The following is a 20,791-nucleotide window of genomic DNA, read 5'->3' on the forward strand; positions in this document are numbered from 1 at the left end:
GTCACGTCATACGTCACATACTGTCACGTCACACGTCACATACTGTCACGTCATACGTCACATACTGTCACGTCACACGTCACATACTGTCACGTTATACGTCACATACTGTCACGTCATACGTCACATACTGTCACGTCACACGTCACATACTGTCACGTCACACGTCACATACTGTCACGTCACACGTCACATACTGTCACGTCATACGTCACATACTGTCACGTCATACGTCACATACTGTCACGTCATACGTCACATACTGTCACGTCATACGTCACATACTGTCACGTCACACGTCACATACTGTCACGTCATACGTCACATACTGTCACGTCACACGTCACATACTGTCACGTCACACGTCACATACTGTCACGTCATACGTCACATACTGTCACGTCACACGTCACATACTGTCACGTCATACGTCACATACTGTCACGTCATACGTCACATACTGTCACGTCATACGTCACATACTGTCACGTCATACGTCACATACTGTCACGTCATACGTCACATACTGTCACGTCACACGTCACATACTGTCACGTCACACGTCACATACTGTCACGTCATACGTCACATACTGTCACGTCATACGTCACATACTGTCACGACATACGTCACATACTGTCACGTCATACGTCACATACTGTCACGTCACACGTCACATACTGTCACGTCATACGTCACATACTGTCACGTCACACGTCACATACTGTCACGTCACACGTCACATACTGTCACGTCATACGTCACATACTGTCACGTCATACGTCACATACTGTCACGTCATACGTCACATACTGTCACGTCATACGTCACATACTGTCACGTCATACGTCACATACTGTCACGTCACACGTCACATACTGTCACGTCATACGTCACATACTGTCACGTCACACGTCACATACTGTCACGTCATACGTCACATACTGTCACGTCATACGTCACATACTGTCACGTCATACGTCACATACTGTCACGTCATACGTCACATACTGTCACGTCATACGTCACATACTGTCACGTCATACGTCACATACTGTCACGTCATGCATAACAATTTTCGACACACGGACATGACAGAGACAGCCGTTTTCGTCATCATTGTTCAAATATTGTGACGTCTGTCGAGACGCTTATCTCCATTCGGTGCCACACGTCCACACCATCAAAATGCCGAGGCAAACATTTCCACATCAACACCGTATGAAAAAAATTGTGATTTTTTTTTAGTTGTGATTTCCTTCTCTGCATGAAAGTTTCAAAGTAGCATATATTAATGCAGTATGAAGAAGAATGTTTTAATGCAAGCCTTGAAAGAAAATGTTGAAAATCAAGACTACATTTCCTGCAAATGGGTGCATTTCTACCCTATATTTTAACTTTAGATTTATTCTCATATCAAACTCTTTTGGCTGTCTTTTTGACACTTACCCTCCACACCCTGGATTATAAATAATGTCAATAATTCAATGTGATTATCTTGTGTGATGACTGTATTATGATGATAGTATATATCTGATAGTATATATCTGTATCATGAATCAATTTAAGTGGACCCCGACTTAAACAAGTGTAAAAACTTATTGGGGTGTTACCATTTAGTGGTCAATTGTACGGAATATGTACTTCACTGTGCAACCTACTAATAAAAGTCTCAATCAATCAATCAAAACACATAGAATCATCATACTGCTGTGATTATATGCATCAAGTGTTCATTCAAGGTTAAGGCAAAATATCCAGATATATATCGTGTATCGCAATATGGCCTTAAAATATTGCAATATTAAAAAAAGGCCATATCGCCCAGCCCTAGTTCAATGATGCCATTTCTGTTTGTCATGTATAATTTTGTCTATTTTGTGTTTATCCTTGAATAAACAGGTCAGTTTCTTGTTACCAACCATTGTGTATTATTCAAACTCCCCTAATTCAGCTGGCTAGTTGTTATCAAGAGTACTAAAACCCTTTTCAACATGATTCTGACAACTAAGTAGGCTAAATAACTTTCAACTTTAATACATGCTCGGATAGGCCAGTATCGGTATCGGATCGGAAGTGCAAAAACAATATCGGTATTGGATCGGAAGTGCAAAAACCTGGATCGGGACATCCCTACTTTGGATGAGAGCTGCGATGTACGTGACACCGCCCAGCTGCTCATCTTCTTACGTGGGATAACTGCAGACTTTCAAATCACGGAGTAGCTGGCAGCCATGCAGTCAATTAAAGAGACACCCACAGGTAATGACTTGTTCACATAGGTAAATGCGTGTTAGGACTGAAATGGGACAAGCTGGCAGGTGTGACAACAGAAATGTTGGACTTTTAAAGAGGATGCAGGATCAAGTGACAGAAATGGACATTTTTGCATTGTATTATACATCAGGAAGTGTTGTGTTACAAATAAAACCATCAAAAGCAATCTGCTTTTGTATAAAGTTAAGTTAGGTTAAATGAAATTATTATTATTATTATTATTTATCTTATGGTATATCAAAAATAATGTGAGCAAAATTTTATTGAAGTACTGTCGGTGTGGCCCTCCAGCAGTGCTCGGGTTGCTCATGCGGCCCCCGGTAAAAAAAAAAATAATTGCCCACCCTCTCGAGAGATCGCTGCACGTAATCAGCAAAGCTGAAAACCAACATTGAATGACCTTCGATCCCTCAGGCGGCGCCGCGTCAAAAAGCCACATCGGTGTGTAAAGGATATCACCACATGGGCTCAGGAACTCTTCAGAAAACCACTGTCGGTAAAGACAGTTGGTCACTACATCTGTAAGTGCAAGTTAAAACTCTACCATGCAAAGCCACAGCCATTTATCGACAACACCCAGAAACGGATGGTTGTCCAAATCTGACAGGGAAAACTGTTGGACTTTTAAAGAGGATGAAGTGACAAAAATGGACATTTTTGCATTGTATTATACATCAGGAAGTGTTGTGTAAGACAGTGTTAAAAATAAAACTGTCACGTTCAAACACAGGACATCTATTAAACAAGACAAAAGGCAAAGAATCAAACAGAGACAGAATTCAATTTGGACTCAATTGAGGAGAGACATGCGTCAACCTGTAACCTCTTACAGTGTCTTAGCACGCTCTGACGAAGAAGGTTTTCGTCTCCTCTTTATTACAATATTCAATGTTCACGCACCAACACATGTCACAGCAGGAATGGGAAGTGTGTAAAAGAGTCATTGTTTTCGGTCGCTTTGAAGTCCAAGAAGCGGATTTCTCGGGCTTGGGCTCTTCCTGGATCCAGCCGGGGCAGGTGTTGGAGGACAATGGATAACCCCTCCCGTCTCCTGACCACAGTGACTTCAAGAGGGCAGCGGGTCGTAAATAGCGTTTGACTTCAGTCACCAAATAGTTGGAAGAGAGTTTGTGAAATACTTCAAAGAGAGTTCGTTTAACACTTCAAAGAGAGTTCCTCTGGGAGTTGAGCAGATCCTGCCATCTGTCCGTGTTGAAATCACAGTGGCGTTTCACGAGCATTCTTCCTCTTGTTAGGCCTCGAAAGACAGCATTCATAATACAACATTTCTTTTGTGATAACTTACAAACAATTATTCCAACAAAAACCATCAAAAGCAATCTGCTTTTGTATAAAGTTAAGTTACCGTATTTTCCGCACCATAAGGCGCCCTGGGTTATAAGCCGCGCCTTCAATGAACGGCATATTTCAAAACTTTGTCCACCTATAAGCCGCCCGGTGTTGTAAGCCGCATCTAACTGCGCTAAAGGAATGTCAAAAAAACAGTCAGATAGGTCAGTCAAACTTTAATAATATATTAAAAACCAGCGTGATGTGGGCGCGCATGGAGTCGTATATCAACATGGACGGAGCTGCGTGAAAAAAGCCACCCGGCCTCTTCGCGTAAACTTACCTTAACCACTCGCTCATCTTTCATCCATCCATCCCTTCGAGTTAGCTTTTACGATGACGCCGGCTGGAAAGGTCTCTTTTGGCAAGGTCTTCCTTTTGAATATCACCATGGGTGGAAGTTTCTGGCCATTAGCATGGCAAGCTAGAACCACAGTGAAGGATGACTTCTCATTCCCTGTGGTGCGAATATTCACCGTACGTGCTCCCGTTGTATCCACAGTGCGGTTCACAGGAATATCAAAAGTCAGTGGAACCTCATCCATGTTGATAATGTTCTCTGGCCGGATCTTTTTTTCAGCTATCTTGTTTTTACAATATGCACGGAAAGTAGCCAGCTTTTCTTGAAAGTCTTTAGGCAGTTGCTGTGAAATAGTAGTCCGTGTGCGGATGGAGAGATTGCGTCTTTTCATGAACCGGAAACCTGTCGCTTAGTAGGAGCCATTTTGTGGTCTTTACAGATGTAAACACACAAAGGAAATGAAACGTAATATCCGCGCGCTTTTTCTTCTTCTATGGGGGCGGGTGGTTGCTTACAGTAGAAGAAGAAGCGCTTCCTGTTCTATGGGGGCGGGTGCTTACCTTGGCGGTTGCTTGCGTAGAAGAAGAAGCACTTCCTCTTCTACGGGGAAAAAAGATGGCGGCTGTTTACCGTAGTTGCGAGACCGAAACTTTATGAAAATGAATCTTAATATTAATCCATATATAAAGCGCACCGGGTTATAAGCCGCACTGTCAGCTTTTGAGTAAATTTGTGGTTTTTAGGTGCGGCTAATAGTGCGGAAAATACGGTAGGTTAAATTAAATTATTATTATTATTTATCTTATGGTATATCAAAAATAATTTCAGCAAAATGTAATTGAAATATTGTCGGTGTGGCCCTCCAGCAGTGCTCGGGTTGCTCATGCGGCCCCCGCTGAAAATGAATTGCCCACCCCTGCGCTAAAACCTCATCTCCCCACGCTTTAAGGAGGTTTACGGCCTGGCGGCGTTCCCGTTCCCTCAGCTGGCGGAGCTGAGGGAGAAGTACACCTACAACATCACGCCCTTCCCCACATCGGTCAGGCCCAGCGGGAGGTAAGCGAGGCTGCAATAGAACACAAAGTTGTGAGTTTTAGCGACGAGGTTGGTGTGTCGGTCGGCAGCACGCACGGCGCCTGGGAGAGCGACGACGACGACGACGAGGTGGACGCGGACGACGAAGACTCCGTGACCACGGCGCTGGGCTGTCTGGGGCCGCTGGGAGGCCTGCTGGCGCCGGAGCTCCAGCGCTACCAGAAACACCTGAAAGGTAAGCGGCTCCACTTCCCGCGTGGGGGGGGGGAAGAAAAAGAAAAAAAACACGACTGATCGTTGACGCCTACGCGCAGACCACCGAGCCAAGCACGGAAACATCGCGGAGCTGAGTCCGGGGGCGGTGGGCGGCGCCAGGGCGGAGCACCAGGCGGCCATCAACAGCATGATGATGGAGAGGATGAGCACGGACATCAGCGCGCTGAAGAAGCAGTACGCTCGCATCAAGAGGCGGCAGCAGCAGCAGGCCATGCAGCTTTGCATACGCACAGGTGAGGGAGGGGCCACGCAGGCTGTGGGCGGAGTCAAAGGGAACGCCGCACAGCATGTGGGGGTGGCTTTAAATCCTCTTAAGGCCCAAGCTTTTTTTATTTCTCTTTGCTATTTGGGCTTATTGGACCCTAATTACAGGTAAAAGCCAGTAAATTAGAATATCTTGAAAAACTTGATTTATTTCAGTAATTGCATTCAAAAGGTGTAACTTGTACATTATATTTATTCATTGCACACAGACTGATGCATTCAAATGTTTATTTCATTTAATTTTGATGATTTGAAGTGGCAACAAATGAAAATCCAAAATTCCGTGTGTCACAAAATTAGAATATTACTTAAGGCTAATACAAAAAAGGGATTTTTAGAAATGTTGGCCAACTGAAAAGTATGAAAATGAAAAATATGAGCATGTACAATACTCAATACTTGGTTGGAGCTCCTTTTGCCTCAATTACTGCGTTAATGCGGCGTGGCATGGAGTCGATGAGTTTCTGGCACTGCTCAGGTGTTATGAGAGCCCAGGTTGCTCTGATAGTGGCCTTCAACTCTTCTGCGTTTTTGGGTCTGGCATTCTGCATCTTCCTTTTCACAATACCCCACAGATTTTCTATGGGGCTAAGATGACATGGCACCCCAAACCATCACCCGACCATGCAAATTTTGCATTTCCTTTGGAAATCGAGGTCCCAGAGTCTGGAGGAAGACAGGAGAGGCACAGGATCCACGTTGCCTGAAGTCTAGTGTAAAGTTTCCACCATCAGTGATGGTTTGGGGTGCCATGTCATCTGCTGGTGTCGGTCCACTCTGTTTCCTGAGATCCAGGGTCAACGCAGCCGTCTACCAGCAAGTTTTAGAGCACTTCATGCTTCCTGCTGCTGACCTGCTCTATGGAGATGGAGATTTCAAGTTCCAACAGGACTTGGCGCCTGCACACAGCGCAAAATCTACCCGTGCCTGGTTTACGGACCATGTTATTTCTGTTCTAAATTGGCCCGCCAACTCCCCTGACCTTAGCCCCATAGAAAATCTGTGGGGTATTGTGAAAAGGAAGATGCAGAATGCCAGACCCAAAAACGCAGAAGAGTTGAAGGCCACTATCAGAGCAACCTGGGCTCTCATAACACCTGAGCAGTGCCAGAAACTCATCGACTCCATGCCACGCCGCATTAACGCAGTAATTGAGGCAAAAGGAGCTCCAACCAAGTATTGAGTATTGTACATGCTCATATTTTTCCTTTTCATACTTTTCAGTTGGCCAACATTTCTAAAAATCCCTTTTTTGTATTAGCCTTAAGTAATATTCTAATTTTGTGACACACGGAATTTTGGATTTTCATTTGTTGCCACTTCAAATCATCAAAATTAAATGAAATAAACATTTGAATGCATCAGTCTGTGTGCAATGAATAAATATAATGTACAAGTTACACCTTTTGAATGCAATTACTGAAATAAATCAAGTTTTTCAAAATATTCTAATTTACTGGCTTTTACCTGTATATATATCTATATATATATATATATATATATATATTATCACAATTGTCCTAGATGATATGATTGGGTTGGTGTTGTAAATTTTGCAATCGGTTGAGAAATGTTGACGTAGTTAACACAACAATTGGTATTTCGGAATTCCTGGAATTTTGGGGAAACGGGGAATTTTTACGACAAACAAAATGGGTACGTGCGATGCCCTAAACAAGTGGAATGGTTGAAAAATGTATAAAGAGAAGCCAAAAGAAAAAAAAAGTGTAGAAATTCGGTCTCCCCTAGAGGGGGGGGGTTACCCACATATGGGGTCCTCTCCAAGGTTTCTCATAGTCATTCACATCGACGTCCCACTGGGGTGAGTTTTTCCTTGCCCTTATGTGGGCTTTGTACCGAGGATGTGGTTGTGGCTTGTGCAGCCCTTTGAGACACTTGTGATTTAGGGCTATATAAATAAACATTGATTGATTGATTGATTGATTTCCTCCTCATGCTCATGTGGTCACATGTTGTTGTGTGTGATGATTGACAGACAAGTGTCCTGCCACTCGCGTCCTGGCGTCCCAACTCAACCCCTCCAGCACCGTCATCAACCATCTCCTCCTGGGTCGGAGAGCCAGCGCCTGCACCGTCCAGCACGCTCCTTCACCGCAGACTCGGGACTCTCCACGCCGGCAGCGCTGCGGCCCGCGGCCCTCCACCGGCAGCGTGTCCTCGGGGAGCTCCGGGGGAGGGGCGGCGTCTCCTTGGCGAGCTCACGTGCGAGCTCACCGCAGGAACGCGGCCAAGGCGCGAGCGCAGCTGGGCTTCGGGGATTCCGAGGAGGTGGATGCGGAGGAGGAGGAGGAGGAGGGATGTGCTGAGTCTTCACCTCCAGCGTGCGAAGGTGCTCCGCAGGACGGCACAGAGGTGAGGGAGGTGGAGGTGCGACTGGACTCCATGGACCTGGAGGAGGACACATCCACACAACCTCCGCCATCGTCAGCTTCTGAAAACTGTAACGCCATCACTTCTTCTTCACCTTCACCAGTGTCTACATTCACATCCGGAGCTCCATCCTCCTCCCCCACGCCGCCCTCCACCCCACCCCCAAGCTCCGCCCACCACCTGGCTTCCTCCACGCCTCTCCAAGGCTCCGCCTCCTTCTACAAAACACCCTCCCCCTCCGCGCCGTCGCTCTCGTCCACGTGCTCGTCTTACATCCACGCTTCCCCCTCCAAGGCGCAGGTCTTCTCGCCGTTCCCTTGCGTCAAGATGCCCAGGAAGTCCGCGGCGGCCCGCAACCTGGGCCTGTACGGTCCCACCTCCAGGACGCCCACGGTCCACTTCCCCCAGCTGAGCCGCAACTGTAGCAGTGCCAGCAGCACCACCAGGAGGCGCTGAGGAGCCACCTCCAGTCAGACACACCACGTTGCCTCCTGAATATCATGCGTGGAAAACTGAAGGAACTCTTAGCCATCCGCTTGTCTCTAGTCTCTATGCCAAGAAGCTGAAGTTTGGGTTGGAGAATATGTCACAGAATATGAACGGAAACAATAAACCACAGTGAGGATGTTTGTGTTCCAACTTTGTGCCTTTTTACATGAATGTTAGACTTTCTCTACAAACCCCGTTTCCATATGAGTTGGGAAATTGTGTTTAAATATAAACGGAATACAATGATTTGCAAATCCTTTTCAAGCCATATTCAGTTGAATATGCTACAAAGACAACATATTTCATGTTCAAACTCATAAACTTTGCAAATAATAATTAACTTAGAATTTCATGGCTGCAACACGTGACAAAGTAGTTGGGAAAGGGCATGTTCACCACTGTGTTACATCGCCTTTCCTTTTAACAACACTCAGTAAACGTTTGGGAACTGAGGAGACACATTTTTGAAGTGGAATTCTTTCCCATTCTTGCTTGATGTACAGCTTAAGTTGTTCAACAGTCCGGGGGTCTCCATTGTGCTATTTTAGGCTTCACATTTTCAATGGGAGACAGGTCTGGACTACAGGCAGGCCAGTCTAGTACCCGCACTCTTTTACTACGAAGCCACGTTGATGTAACACATGGCTTGGCATTGTCTTGCTGAAATAAGCAGGGGCGTCCATGGTAACGTTGCTTGGATGGCAACATATGTTGCTCCAAAACTTGTATGTACCTTTCAGCATTAATGGTGCCTTCACAGATGTGTAAGTTACCCATGTCTTGGGCACTAATACACCCCCATACCATCACACATGCTGCCTTTTACACTTTGCGCCTAGAACAATCCGGATGATTATTTTCCTCTTTATCTTTCCACGACGTCCACAGTTTCCAAAAACAATTTGAAATGTGGACTCGTCAGACCACAGAACACTTTTCCACTTTGTATCAGTCCATCTTAGATGAGCTCAGGCCCAGCGAAGCCGACGGCGTTTCTGGGTGTTGTTGATAAACGGTTTTCGCCTTGCATAGGAGAGTTTTAACTTGATGTAGCGACCAACTGTAGTTACTGACAGTGGGTTTCTGAAGTGTTCCTGAGCCCATGTGGTGATATCCTTTACACACTGATGTCTCTTGTACAGCCTGAGGGATGGAAGGTCACGGGCTTAGCTGCTTACGTGCAGTGATTTCTCCAGATTCTCTGAACCCTTTGATGATATTACGGAGCTTAGATGGTGAAATCCCTAAATTCCTTGCAATAGCTGGTTGAGAAAGGTTTTTCTTAAACTGTTCAACAATTTGCTCACGCATTTGTTGACAAAGTGGTGACCCTCGCCCCATCCTTGTTTGTGAATGACTGAGCATTTCATGGAATCTACTTTTATACCCAATCATGGCACCCACCTGTTCCCAATTAGCCTGTTCACCTGTGGGATGTTCCAAATAAGTGTTTGATGAGCATTCCTCAACTTTATCAGTATTTATTGCCACCTTTCCCAACTTCTTTGTCACGTGTTGCTGCCATCAAATTCTAAATTAATGATTATTTGCACACAAAAAAAGAATGTTTATCAGTTTGAACATCAAATATGTTGTCTTTGTAGCATATTCAACTGAATATGGCTTGAAAAGGATTTGCAAATCATTGTATTCCGTTTATATTTACATCTAACACAATTTCCCAACTCATATGGAAACGGGGTTTGTATATAACGGGGAAGAACGATGGTGTTTTTTCAAGTAAAACCTTTAAATCCAGTGGTCTGTTGGCCTAACATAAACAGAGATTAGGATCATATTTAAAGAGAAAAGTATTTTTATTTATTTACTTAACCTAGGGGTGTAACGGTACGTGTATTTGTATTGAACCGTTTCGGTACGGGGGTTCCGGTTCGGTTCGGAGGTGTACCGAACGAGTTTCCACACCAACATATTAAGTAAGTTGTGTAAACAATGCACACCGAGGCACAACACACGGCATGCTAGCAGCTAACGGGCTAGAATAGACTGACCATACGTCATCTTTTCACCGGACGTGTCGTCTTTTGCGGAGTTGTCAGGGCGGAGTTTCTTAAATGCCTCAAATGTCCGGCATTTTGAGTTAGGGTTGCGTGTATTTTCAATGTACGTTCAGGGTTAAGAAGGGGTTAAAAACAAAACAAACAGCAGCATTGGTGAGGGAGGGGCAGAGACAGAGAGAGAGAGAGAGTTATGATAACGTCGCCAGGCTCTGCTTTTTATCCATAGATTTATCACATTTCATTTGTTATTATCTATAGCAGGGCTGTCAAAAGTGTGCCATTTGCGGCCCACAGCTAATGTTTTATAAATTCTAAAAATACTATTCAAATAAACAAAAACATAACAAAAGTGAAATAAAAAAGCTTAAAGGTGAAATGTCATTTAGAAAAAGTTGCAATGTTGACTAATAAAACAAAGCTCTTTTTTTTTTCTTTCAAACTGTCATTGCTCAAAACATAATATTGAATCAAAATCAATGTTATTATGAATTATTGACCTATCCAATTACTTCACATCAAATATTACACTAAGACAAATATTTTTGGTGGAAGATTTTGCAAATTTGATAAATAAATAACCCCAAAATGTATATTTTGTTGTTTTCTTACTGTACCGAAAATGAACCGAACCATACCGAACTGAAATGTTTGTGTAGCGTTACACCCCTAACTTCACCTAAATATCCAAAAGTATTCATATTCTCTCCATGTCATGTTATGCTCCTTCCAGTGTTGTTGTTGAGGAACAGACTAGACAAGACTTCATCAATTTAGATGACTAAAATATAGGGATGTCCGATAATGGCTTTTTTGCCGATATTCCGATATTGTCCAACTCTTAATTACCGATACCGATATCAACCGATACCGATATATACAGTCATGGAATTAACACATTATTATGCCTAATTTGGACAACCAGGTATGGTGAAGATAAGGTCCTTTTTTTAAAAATTAATAAAATAAGATAAATAAATTAGAAACATTTTCTTGAATAAAAAAGAAAGTAAAACAATATAAAAACAGTTACATAGAAACTAGTAATGAATGGAAATGAGTCAAATTAACTGTTAAAGGTTAGTACTAGGGATGTCCAATAATGGCTTCTTGCCGATATCTGATATTCCGATATTGTCCAAGTCTTAATTACCGATACCGATATCAACCGATACTGATATCAACCGATACAGATATATACAGTCATGGAACTAACACATTATTATGCCTAATTTGGACAACCGGGTATGGTGAAGATAAGGTCCTTTTTAAAAAAAATTATAAAATAAAATAATATAAATACACTAAAAACATTTTCTTGAATAAAAAAGAAAGTAAAACAATATAAAAACAGTTACATAGAAACTAGTAATGAATGAAAATGAGTCAAATTAACTGTTAAAGGTTAGTACTAGGGATGTCCGATAATGGCTTTTTGCCGATATCCGATATTGTCCAAGTCTTAATTACCGATACCGATATCAACCGATACTGATATCAACCGATACAGATATATACAGTCGTGGAACTAACACATTATTATGCCTAATTTGGACAACCAGGTGTGGTGAAGATAAGGTCCTTTTTAAAAAAATAAAAATAAGATAAATAAATTAAAAATCATTTTCTTGAATAAAAAAGAAAGTAAAACAATATAAAAACAGTTACATAGAAACTAGTAATGAATGAAAATGAGTCAAATTAACTGTTAAAGGTTAGTACTAGGGATGTCCGATAATGGCTTCTTGCCGATATCCGATATTGTCCAAGTCTTAATTACCGATACTGATATAAACTGATACCGATATCAACCGATACTGATATCAACCGATACCGATATATACAGTCGTGGAATTAACACATTATTATGCCTAATTTGGACAACCAGGTATGGTGAAGATAAGGTCCTTTTTTTTTTTTTAATTATAAAATAAAATAAGATAAATAAATTAAAAGCATTTTCTTGAATAAAAAAGAAAGTAAAACAATATAAAAACAGTTACATAGAAACTAGTAATGAATGAAAATGAGTCAAATTAACTGTTAAAGGTTAGTACTAGGGATGTCCGATAATGGCTTTTTGCCGATATTCGATATTGTCCAAGTCTTAATTACCGATACCGATATCAACCGATACTGATATCAACCGATACAGATATATACAGTGGTGGAATTAACACATTATTATGCCTAATTTGGACAACCAGGTATGGTGAAGATAAGGTCCTTTTTAAAAAAAATAAAAATAAGATAAATAAATTAAAAATCATTTTCTTGAATAAAAAATAAAGTAAAACAATACAAAAACAGTTACATAGAAACTAGTAATGAATGAAAATGAGTCAAATTAACTGTTAAAGGTTAGTACTAGGGATGTCCGATAATGGCTTCTTGCCGATATCCGATATTGTCCAAGTCTTAATTACCGATACTGATATAAACTGATACCGATATCAACCGATACTGATATCAACCGATACCGATATATACAGTCATGGAACTTACACATTATTATGCCTAATTTGGACAACCAGGTATGGTGAAGATAAGGTCCTTTTTAAAAATAAAAATACAATAAAATAAGATAAATCAATTAAAAACATTTTCTTGAATAAAAAAGAAAGTAAAACAATATAAAAACAGTTACATAGAAACTAGTAATGAATGAAAATGAGTCATATTAACTGTTAAAGGTTAGTACGAGGGATGTCTGATAATGGCTTTTTGCCGATATCCGATATTGTCCAAGTCTTAATTACCGATACCAATATCAACCGATGCCGATATCAATTGATACCGATATATACAGTCATGGAACTAACACATTATTATGCCTAATTTGGACAACCAGGTGTGGTGAAGATAAGGTCCTTTTTTTTAAAAATTATAAAATAAAATAATATAAATAAATTAAAAACATTTTCTTGAATAAAAAAGAAAGTAAAACAATATAAAAACAGTTACATAGAAACTAGTAATGAATGAAAATGAGTCAAATTAACTGTTAAAGGTTAGTACTAGGGATGTCCGATAATGGCTTCTTGCCGATATCCGATTTTCCGATATTGTCCAACTCTTTAATTACCGATACCGATATCAACCGATACCGATATATACAGTGGTGGAATTAACACATTATTATGCCTAATTTGGACAACCAGGTATGGTGAAGATAAGGTCCTTTAAAAAAAAAAAATTAATAAGATAAATAAATTAAAAGCATTTTCTTGAATAAAAAGGAAAGTAAAACAATATAAAAACAGTTACATAGAAACTAGTAAGTAATGAAAATGAGTCAAATGAAGTGTTAAAGGTTAGTACTATTAGTGGAGCAGCAGCACGCACAATCATGTGTGCTTACGGACTGTATCCCTTGCAGACTGTATTGATATATATTGATATATAATGTAGGAACCTACCACAATATTAATAACAGAAAGAAACAACCCTTTTGTGTGAATGAGTGTAAATGGGGGAGGTTTTTTTTTTGGGTTGGTGCACTAATTGTAAGTGTATCTTGTGTTTTTTATGCTGATTTAATAAAAAAATAAAAAAACGATACCGATAATAAAAAAAAACGGTACCGATAATTTCCGATATTACATTTTATAGCATTTATCGGCCAATAATATCGGCAGGCCGATATTATCGGACATCTCTACTAAAATATGACTAAAACTAAAAGACAATTTTGTCAAAAGACTGACTAAAGCTAAATGAATTAACTGTTGACGATAAAATGTATTTTACTGCATATTCAACATTTTATTGTGAAAATGTTGAATATGCAGGAAAATACATTTTATTGAATCATCTTTAGATAAAATGTATTTTCCTGCACGTTTCCTTTTTCCACAATAAAACCTATTTCCCCACACTTTTCCCAATAAAACGGCGTTTCCTGCACATTAGACCTTTTCACAATAAAATATTTTCTCCTGCACGTTTGTCTTTATCACAATAAAATGTATTTTCCTGCATATTCAACATTTTCACAATAAAATGTTATTTCCTGCATATTCAACATTTTCACAATAAAATGTCTTTTCCTTCACATTTCACCTTTTCACAATAAAACCTCTTCCTTCACATTCAACCTTTTCAGAATCAGAATCATTTTCAGATAAAATGTATTTTCCTGCACATTTCATTTTTTCACAATAAATCTATTTCCCCGCACTTTTCACAATAAAACTTCTTCCTTTACACTCAACCTTCTCACAATAAAACCTCTTTTGCGGCACATTAAACCCTCCATCCATCCATCTTCTACTGATCTTTTCACAATAAATATATTTTCCTACACATTCAACTTTTTCAAAATAAAACATCCTTCTCTGCACATTTCACTTTCTCACAATAAAACCTATTTCCCCGCACTTTTCCCAATAAAATGTCGTTTCCTGCACATTAGACCTTTTCACAATAAAACATTTTCTCCTGCACGTTTGTCTTTATCACAATAAAATGTATTTTCCTGCATATTCAACATTTTCACAATAAAATGTTGAATATGCAGGAAAATACATTTTATTGAATCATCTTTAGATCAAATGTATTTTCCTGCACGTTTCCTTTTTCCACAATAAAACCTATTTTCCCACACTTTTCCCAATAAAACGGCGTTTCCTGCACATTAAACCTTTTCACAATAAAACATTTTCTCCTGCGCGTTTGTCTTTATCACAATGAAATGTATTTTCCTTCACATTCAACCTTTTCACAATAAAACCTCTTCCTTCACTGTCAACCTGTGTGACAATCATTGGCACTTTAGCTTGAACTTATTGATGTTAGGCCAGCAGAGTAGGCCTTGCTGGCCCTGACGACACACCACTGCTTGGATCTACAGGAATGTGAAATACAGTACAGTACAGTACTTACCGCACATGAGCCTTGTTTGTTGTTGACAGCTGCACTTTGACCAGAAGAGCAAGTTCACTGGAAGAAAATATGAACTAGAGTTAATTATATGATGCCTGCTTGTAAGAGTCACTCATTTCTTTCTGAACACTCACCTTGTCTCTCCAATCAAACACTATTGTGTCAACTGGTTAAGGCTGAGGGCAGTCTTTCTTGCACAAACAACATTCTTCCCTTTTTCATAAACACTTTAACGGCAATCAAATTGGACATTTTTATTTTCAACACTTCTGAGGCCACAAAAGCAAATGTAAACAAAGGTAAGTGTGGTTAACAGAATGAGTTCTGTTGACAAATAAACACCATGTGCAGCAGCGTATGACACGACAAGCATCCTTTTTGAGAACAAAGGTTAAACCTCCTGAGAAGCAGCGTCCTGTGCAGTGGACATTAGGAGAACGAGCTCAAACAAATGTCTACTGCAGAGGACGCTGCTTCAATCAATCAATCAATCAATCAAAAATGACTAACAGTCAATCTCAAATGTCTCAAAGGGCTGCACAAACAATGACATCCTGGGATCTGACACAAGAACTCCAAACAAAGCTTCTCAGAAGATTATTTTTGCTACTTTTAGTTACATTCATGTGTAGGATTACATTTATTTACTAAACTAGACCAGTGATTCTCAAACTTGTACGCGTATTCCACCTAATGGTGCGCCAAAGAATCACTTGGTGAAAGTACAGTGTTTTTTTCTTCTACATTCAAACACAGAGTATAATGTTACAGTGGCCCAAATGTTAAATACAACATTTGCCTTGTTTTTAATGAATACTCAGGCCTACTGTATATTAATGTTGGTCAGTATGGTGGTACTTGGCGAGCCAAGTTTTTTCCACTTGGTGAAGAAACTTTGAGAACCACTGAACTAGCGGTCAGTTTTTGTCTTACAGCTCGACACACTTGTGTGTTTTTCCATGTATTTACAGCAGTCTGAGTGCTGATTGGGCGGCCAGTCAGTCACGTGATCAGCGCACTGCCGTTCGGGCTACGCCCGGGTTGACAAAGGAGAAGTTCCTGAACATGGTCTGGTCCACGCTGTTGATGAGCGTGCGGTCGGCACACGACAGGCGGGGCTTCTCGTTGGTGAACTCTTGGTCGAAGTTGCTGCAGTCGCTGGGAGATGTCTGCAAACACAAGCTTTTGATTATAATGCTTGTCCACACACATTTTTTATTGCTTTTTTTTTTATTAAAACATTGTATTGTTGTATACATTTTTTAGTGCATTTTTATTGCTTTATTTATTTTCCTATGATACACAATTTTTTATTACACATTCTTTTTGCTTTATTTATTTTCCTATGATACACATTTTTTATTACACATTTTTTATTGCTTTCTAAAAAAATGTATTACACATTTTTTCATTGCTTTATTTTCCTATGATACACATTTTTTATTACCCTTTTTTTCCTTTATTTTCCTATGATACACATTATTATTTATTTTTTTCCTATGATACACATTTTTTTATTACCCTTTTTTTGCTTTATTTTCCTATGATACACATTTTTTATTACATATTTTTTTATTGCTTAATACATTTTTATTACACATTTGTTATTGCTTTATTTTCCTATGATACGCCTTTTTATTGCTTTATTTTCCTATGATACACATTTTTTACTACACACATTTTTTATTGCTTTATAAAAAATTTTATTACACATTTTTTATTGCTTTATTTTCCTATGATACGCTTTTTTATAGCTTTATTTTCCTGTGATACACTTTTTTTTGCTTTACTTATTTTCCTATGATACACATTTTTTATTACACATTTTATTGCTTTATTTATTTTCCTATGATACACATTTTTTATTACACTTTTTTTTTGCTTTATTTATTTCCCTACGAAATGTATTACCGTACACATTTTTTGTTGCTTTATTTTCCTAAGATGCACATTTTTTATTATTTTTTTTGTTTTATTTATTTTCCTATGATACACATTTTTATTACCCTTTTTTTGCTATATTTTCCTATGATACACATTTTTTATTACATATTTTTTTATTGCCTTAAACATTTTTTATTACACATTTTTTATTGTTTTATTTTCCTAAGATACGCTTTTATAGCTTTATTTTCCTATGATACACAGTATTATTTTTTTCTTTCTTCCTATGATACACATTTTTTATTACCCTTTTTTTGCTTTATTTTCCTATGATACACAATTTTTTTATTACACATTCTTTTTGCTTTATTTATTTTCCTATGATACACATTTTTTATTACACATTTTTTATTGCTTTCTAAAAAAATGTATTACACATGTTTTCATTGCTTTATTTTCCTATGATACACATTTTTTACTACCCTTTTTTTCCTTTATTTTCCTATGATACACATTATTATTTATTTTTTTCCTATGATACACATTTTTTTATTACCCTTTTTTTGCTTTATTTTCCTATGATACACATTTTTTATTACATATTTTTGTATTGCTTAATACATTTTTATTACACATTTGTTATTGCTTTATTTTCCTATGATACGCCTTTTTATTGCTTTATTTTCCTATGATACACATTTTTTATTACACACATTTTTTATTGCTTTATAAAAAAAAATTATTACACATTTTTTATTGCTTTATTTTCCTATGATACACATTTTTTATTACCCTTTTTTTCCTTTATTTTCCTATGATACACATTATTATTTATTTTTTTCCTATGATACACATTTTTTTATTACCCTTTTTTTGCTTTATTTTCCTATGATACACATTTTTTATTACATATTTTTTTATTGCTTAATACATTTTTATTACACATTTGTTATTGCTTTATTTTCCTATGATACGCCTTTTTATTGCTTTATTTTCCTATGATACACATTTTTTATTACACACATTTTTTATTGCTTTATAAAAAAAATTATTACACATTTTTTATTGCTTTATTTTCCTATGATACGCTTTTTTATAGCTTTATTTTCTATGATACACTTTTTTTTTACACTTTTTTTGCTTTACTTATTTTCCTATGATACACATTTTTTATTACACATTTTATTGCTTTATTTATTTTCCTATGATACACATTTTTTATTACACTTTTTTTTTTTGCTTTATTTATTTCCCTACGAAATGTATTACACATTTTGTATTGCTTTATTTTCCTAAGATGCACATTTTTTATTATTTTTTTTGTTTTATTTATTTTCCTATGATACACATTTTTATTACCCTTTTTTTGCTATATTTTCCTATGATACACATTTTTTATTACATATTTTTTTATTGCCTTAAACATTTTTTATTACACATTTTTTATTGTTTTATTTTCCTAAGATACGCTTTTATAGCTTTATTTTCCTATGATACACAGTATTATTTTTTTCTTTCTTCCTATGATACACATTTTTATTACCTTTTTTTGCTTTATTTTCCTATGATACACATTTTTTATGACACATTTTTTTATTACTTTATACATTTTTTATTACACATTTTTAATTGCTTTATTTTCCTATGATACACTTTTTTTATTGCTTTATTTTCCTATGATAAACATTTTTATTAGTTTTTTTTGTTTTATTTATTTTCCTATGATACATATTTTTTTATAACCCTTTTTTTTGCTTAATTTTCCTATGATACACATTTTTTATTACACATTTTTTTATTGCTTTATAAAAAAAATGATTACACATTTTTTATTGCTTTATTTTTCTATGATACACTTTTATATTGCTTTATTTTCCTATGATACACATTTGTTTTGCTTTATTTATTTTGTATGATACACATTTTTTTTATTACACATTTTATTGCTTTATACATTTTTTATTACACTTTTTTTTTTGCTATGATACTGTACTGAGTCTTTGATTTATTTTGTACAATTTTCCATTTTGCCTATTATTTGTGCATTTTCCTTTTTTGAAGTTGTTCTTCATTTATTACGTCAATGAATTGACCACAGCTGGGACTGTTTAAGTGCATCACTTCCTGTTGAAAATTGCACACTGACGAAGACATTTTCCAAACCGGTCTGTGTTTGGTAGCGCCTGCGCAAATTGTATGAAAATGATTAGAAGAAAACGAGTGTTGCTGGCCTTTATTTTTATTTTGTTGACTTTTTTGGAGAGTGCATGTTTTTCCTGTATTTTGTATCATTTTTTTTTTTCAACTTTAACTCCTTGTCCCCTATTCATGCTAAGAGAAGACAAAAATAATTCACTTTTGGTAAATCAGATACTTTTTTTTTTGATAATTTTTTGTCAAAAGAAATGCAATTTGCAGTCTTATTTGTATAATAATTCCTTCTCCAGGAAGCAGCTGTTACTTTGTAAAAGTCCTCTATTTTATTTTTAAAATAATCTCCTCTGTTTTGTGATATTGTTTTTTTTTTTATATCAGGGGCATGCAAACAGGTGAGGCAAGTGTTAATGAAGTGAATTAAGAATACAATTTTAAAAAAAACATTGACTGAATATTAGTATTTGTGTAACAGGGTCAATGATGTCATGTAAATATAATGTGTTATTGTTATAATCACGCAAACTGTGTAAATGACATGCAAATACCTGAAGGTTGGTCGATGTTATGTCAATATGTGGAACCATTGTCTTGTTGTCCCTCCTACTGCAATAATTGTTGTGACACCTGCCTCTTTAGACACGCCTTCCAACTTCCGTTTTGTCCACCATATCAACGGGAGAGGTACGACAAAAAAGGTGTATTTGTCTCATTAAGAACTTAAGTTGACTATTTCTTTGTTGTTGTGTGTTATATTTGTGTAGGGGCTCGACAATTGGCAGAAAAAAATGGACAAGGTTTGTATTTCCTGCATGAACACAAGTAAAGTGCAGCTGCGCAGCGACCCCTAGTGTCGCTCGTTGTTCATTACATTCTACACACAACGCAGGAACTGTGTTAATATAGCACGTATATAATACATATTGTTAAATCCCACCACGTTTTATTTTATGGATTATTATTTGTCACTTTTATTGTGTAATTCTTTCAGCAAATAGTTCATTTTTGGAGCATTTGTCATTTTATTTTGAAGTCCTATCTTTTTCCCAACAATAGATACTAGTGATGGGTTGATGAGGCGTCATGAAGCGTTTCGACACATTGCAAAACTGTATTGATACTGTGTCGATACTGTGTCACTAAATACTGACATCTGCTGGACATTAAAAATCCCTACAGGCAACCTATGGACCGACTCAACTGACACTGATTTGATGCCCTAGTACAGGGGTCACCAACCTTTTTGAAACCAAAAACTACTTCTTGGGTACTGATTAATGCCAAGGGCTACCAGTTTGATACACACTTAAATAAATAAATATATTGTCATTTGTAAGTTACACGTAAGTGTGATTTAAACAAGAATAGCTAAATACATTTATATATATAAAAAAAATGGGTATTTCTGTCTGTCATTCCGTCGTATATTTTTTTTCCCTTTTACGGAAGGTTTTTTGTAGGGAATAAA

General features: G+C 37.6%; 2 protein-coding genes across 4 annotated transcripts in view; one reads left to right on the forward strand and one right to left on the reverse strand.

Annotated features, from left to right (window-relative positions):
- Positions 1–8,486, forward strand: part of tbc1d30 (TBC1 domain family, member 30) — a 104,270-nt gene extending 95,784 nt beyond the window's left edge. For all 3 annotated transcript variants that reach the window (XM_061983543.1, XM_061983544.1, XM_061983546.1), the window contains 4 exons: positions 4,878–4,984; positions 5,053–5,198; positions 5,278–5,472; positions 7,500–8,486. In XM_061983543.1, the coding sequence (XP_061839527.1) occupies positions 4,878–4,984; positions 5,053–5,198; positions 5,278–5,472; positions 7,500–8,350 (1,299 nt within the window). In that variant the 3' untranslated portion in view covers positions 8,351–8,486. The remainder of the gene's footprint in view (positions 1–4,877; positions 4,985–5,052; positions 5,199–5,277; positions 5,473–7,499) is intronic.
- A 6,766-nt stretch (positions 8,487–15,252) lies between these two features.
- The window catches only part of prkcq (protein kinase C, theta), a 75,878-nt gene continuing 70,339 nt past the window's right edge, over positions 15,253–20,791 (reverse strand). Inside the window, exon 17 of the mRNA XM_061983548.1 lies at positions 15,253–16,454. Coding sequence (XP_061839532.1) covers positions 16,296–16,454 — 159 coding nt within the window. The 3' untranslated portion in view covers positions 15,253–16,295. The remainder of the gene's footprint in view (positions 16,455–20,791) is intronic.

The sequence above is a fragment of the Nerophis lumbriciformis genome, linkage group LG25 (genome assembly GCF_033978685.3).
Source record: "Nerophis lumbriciformis linkage group LG25, RoL_Nlum_v2.1, whole genome shotgun sequence".
NCBI lineage: Eukaryota > Metazoa > Chordata > Actinopteri > Syngnathiformes > Syngnathidae > Nerophis > Nerophis lumbriciformis.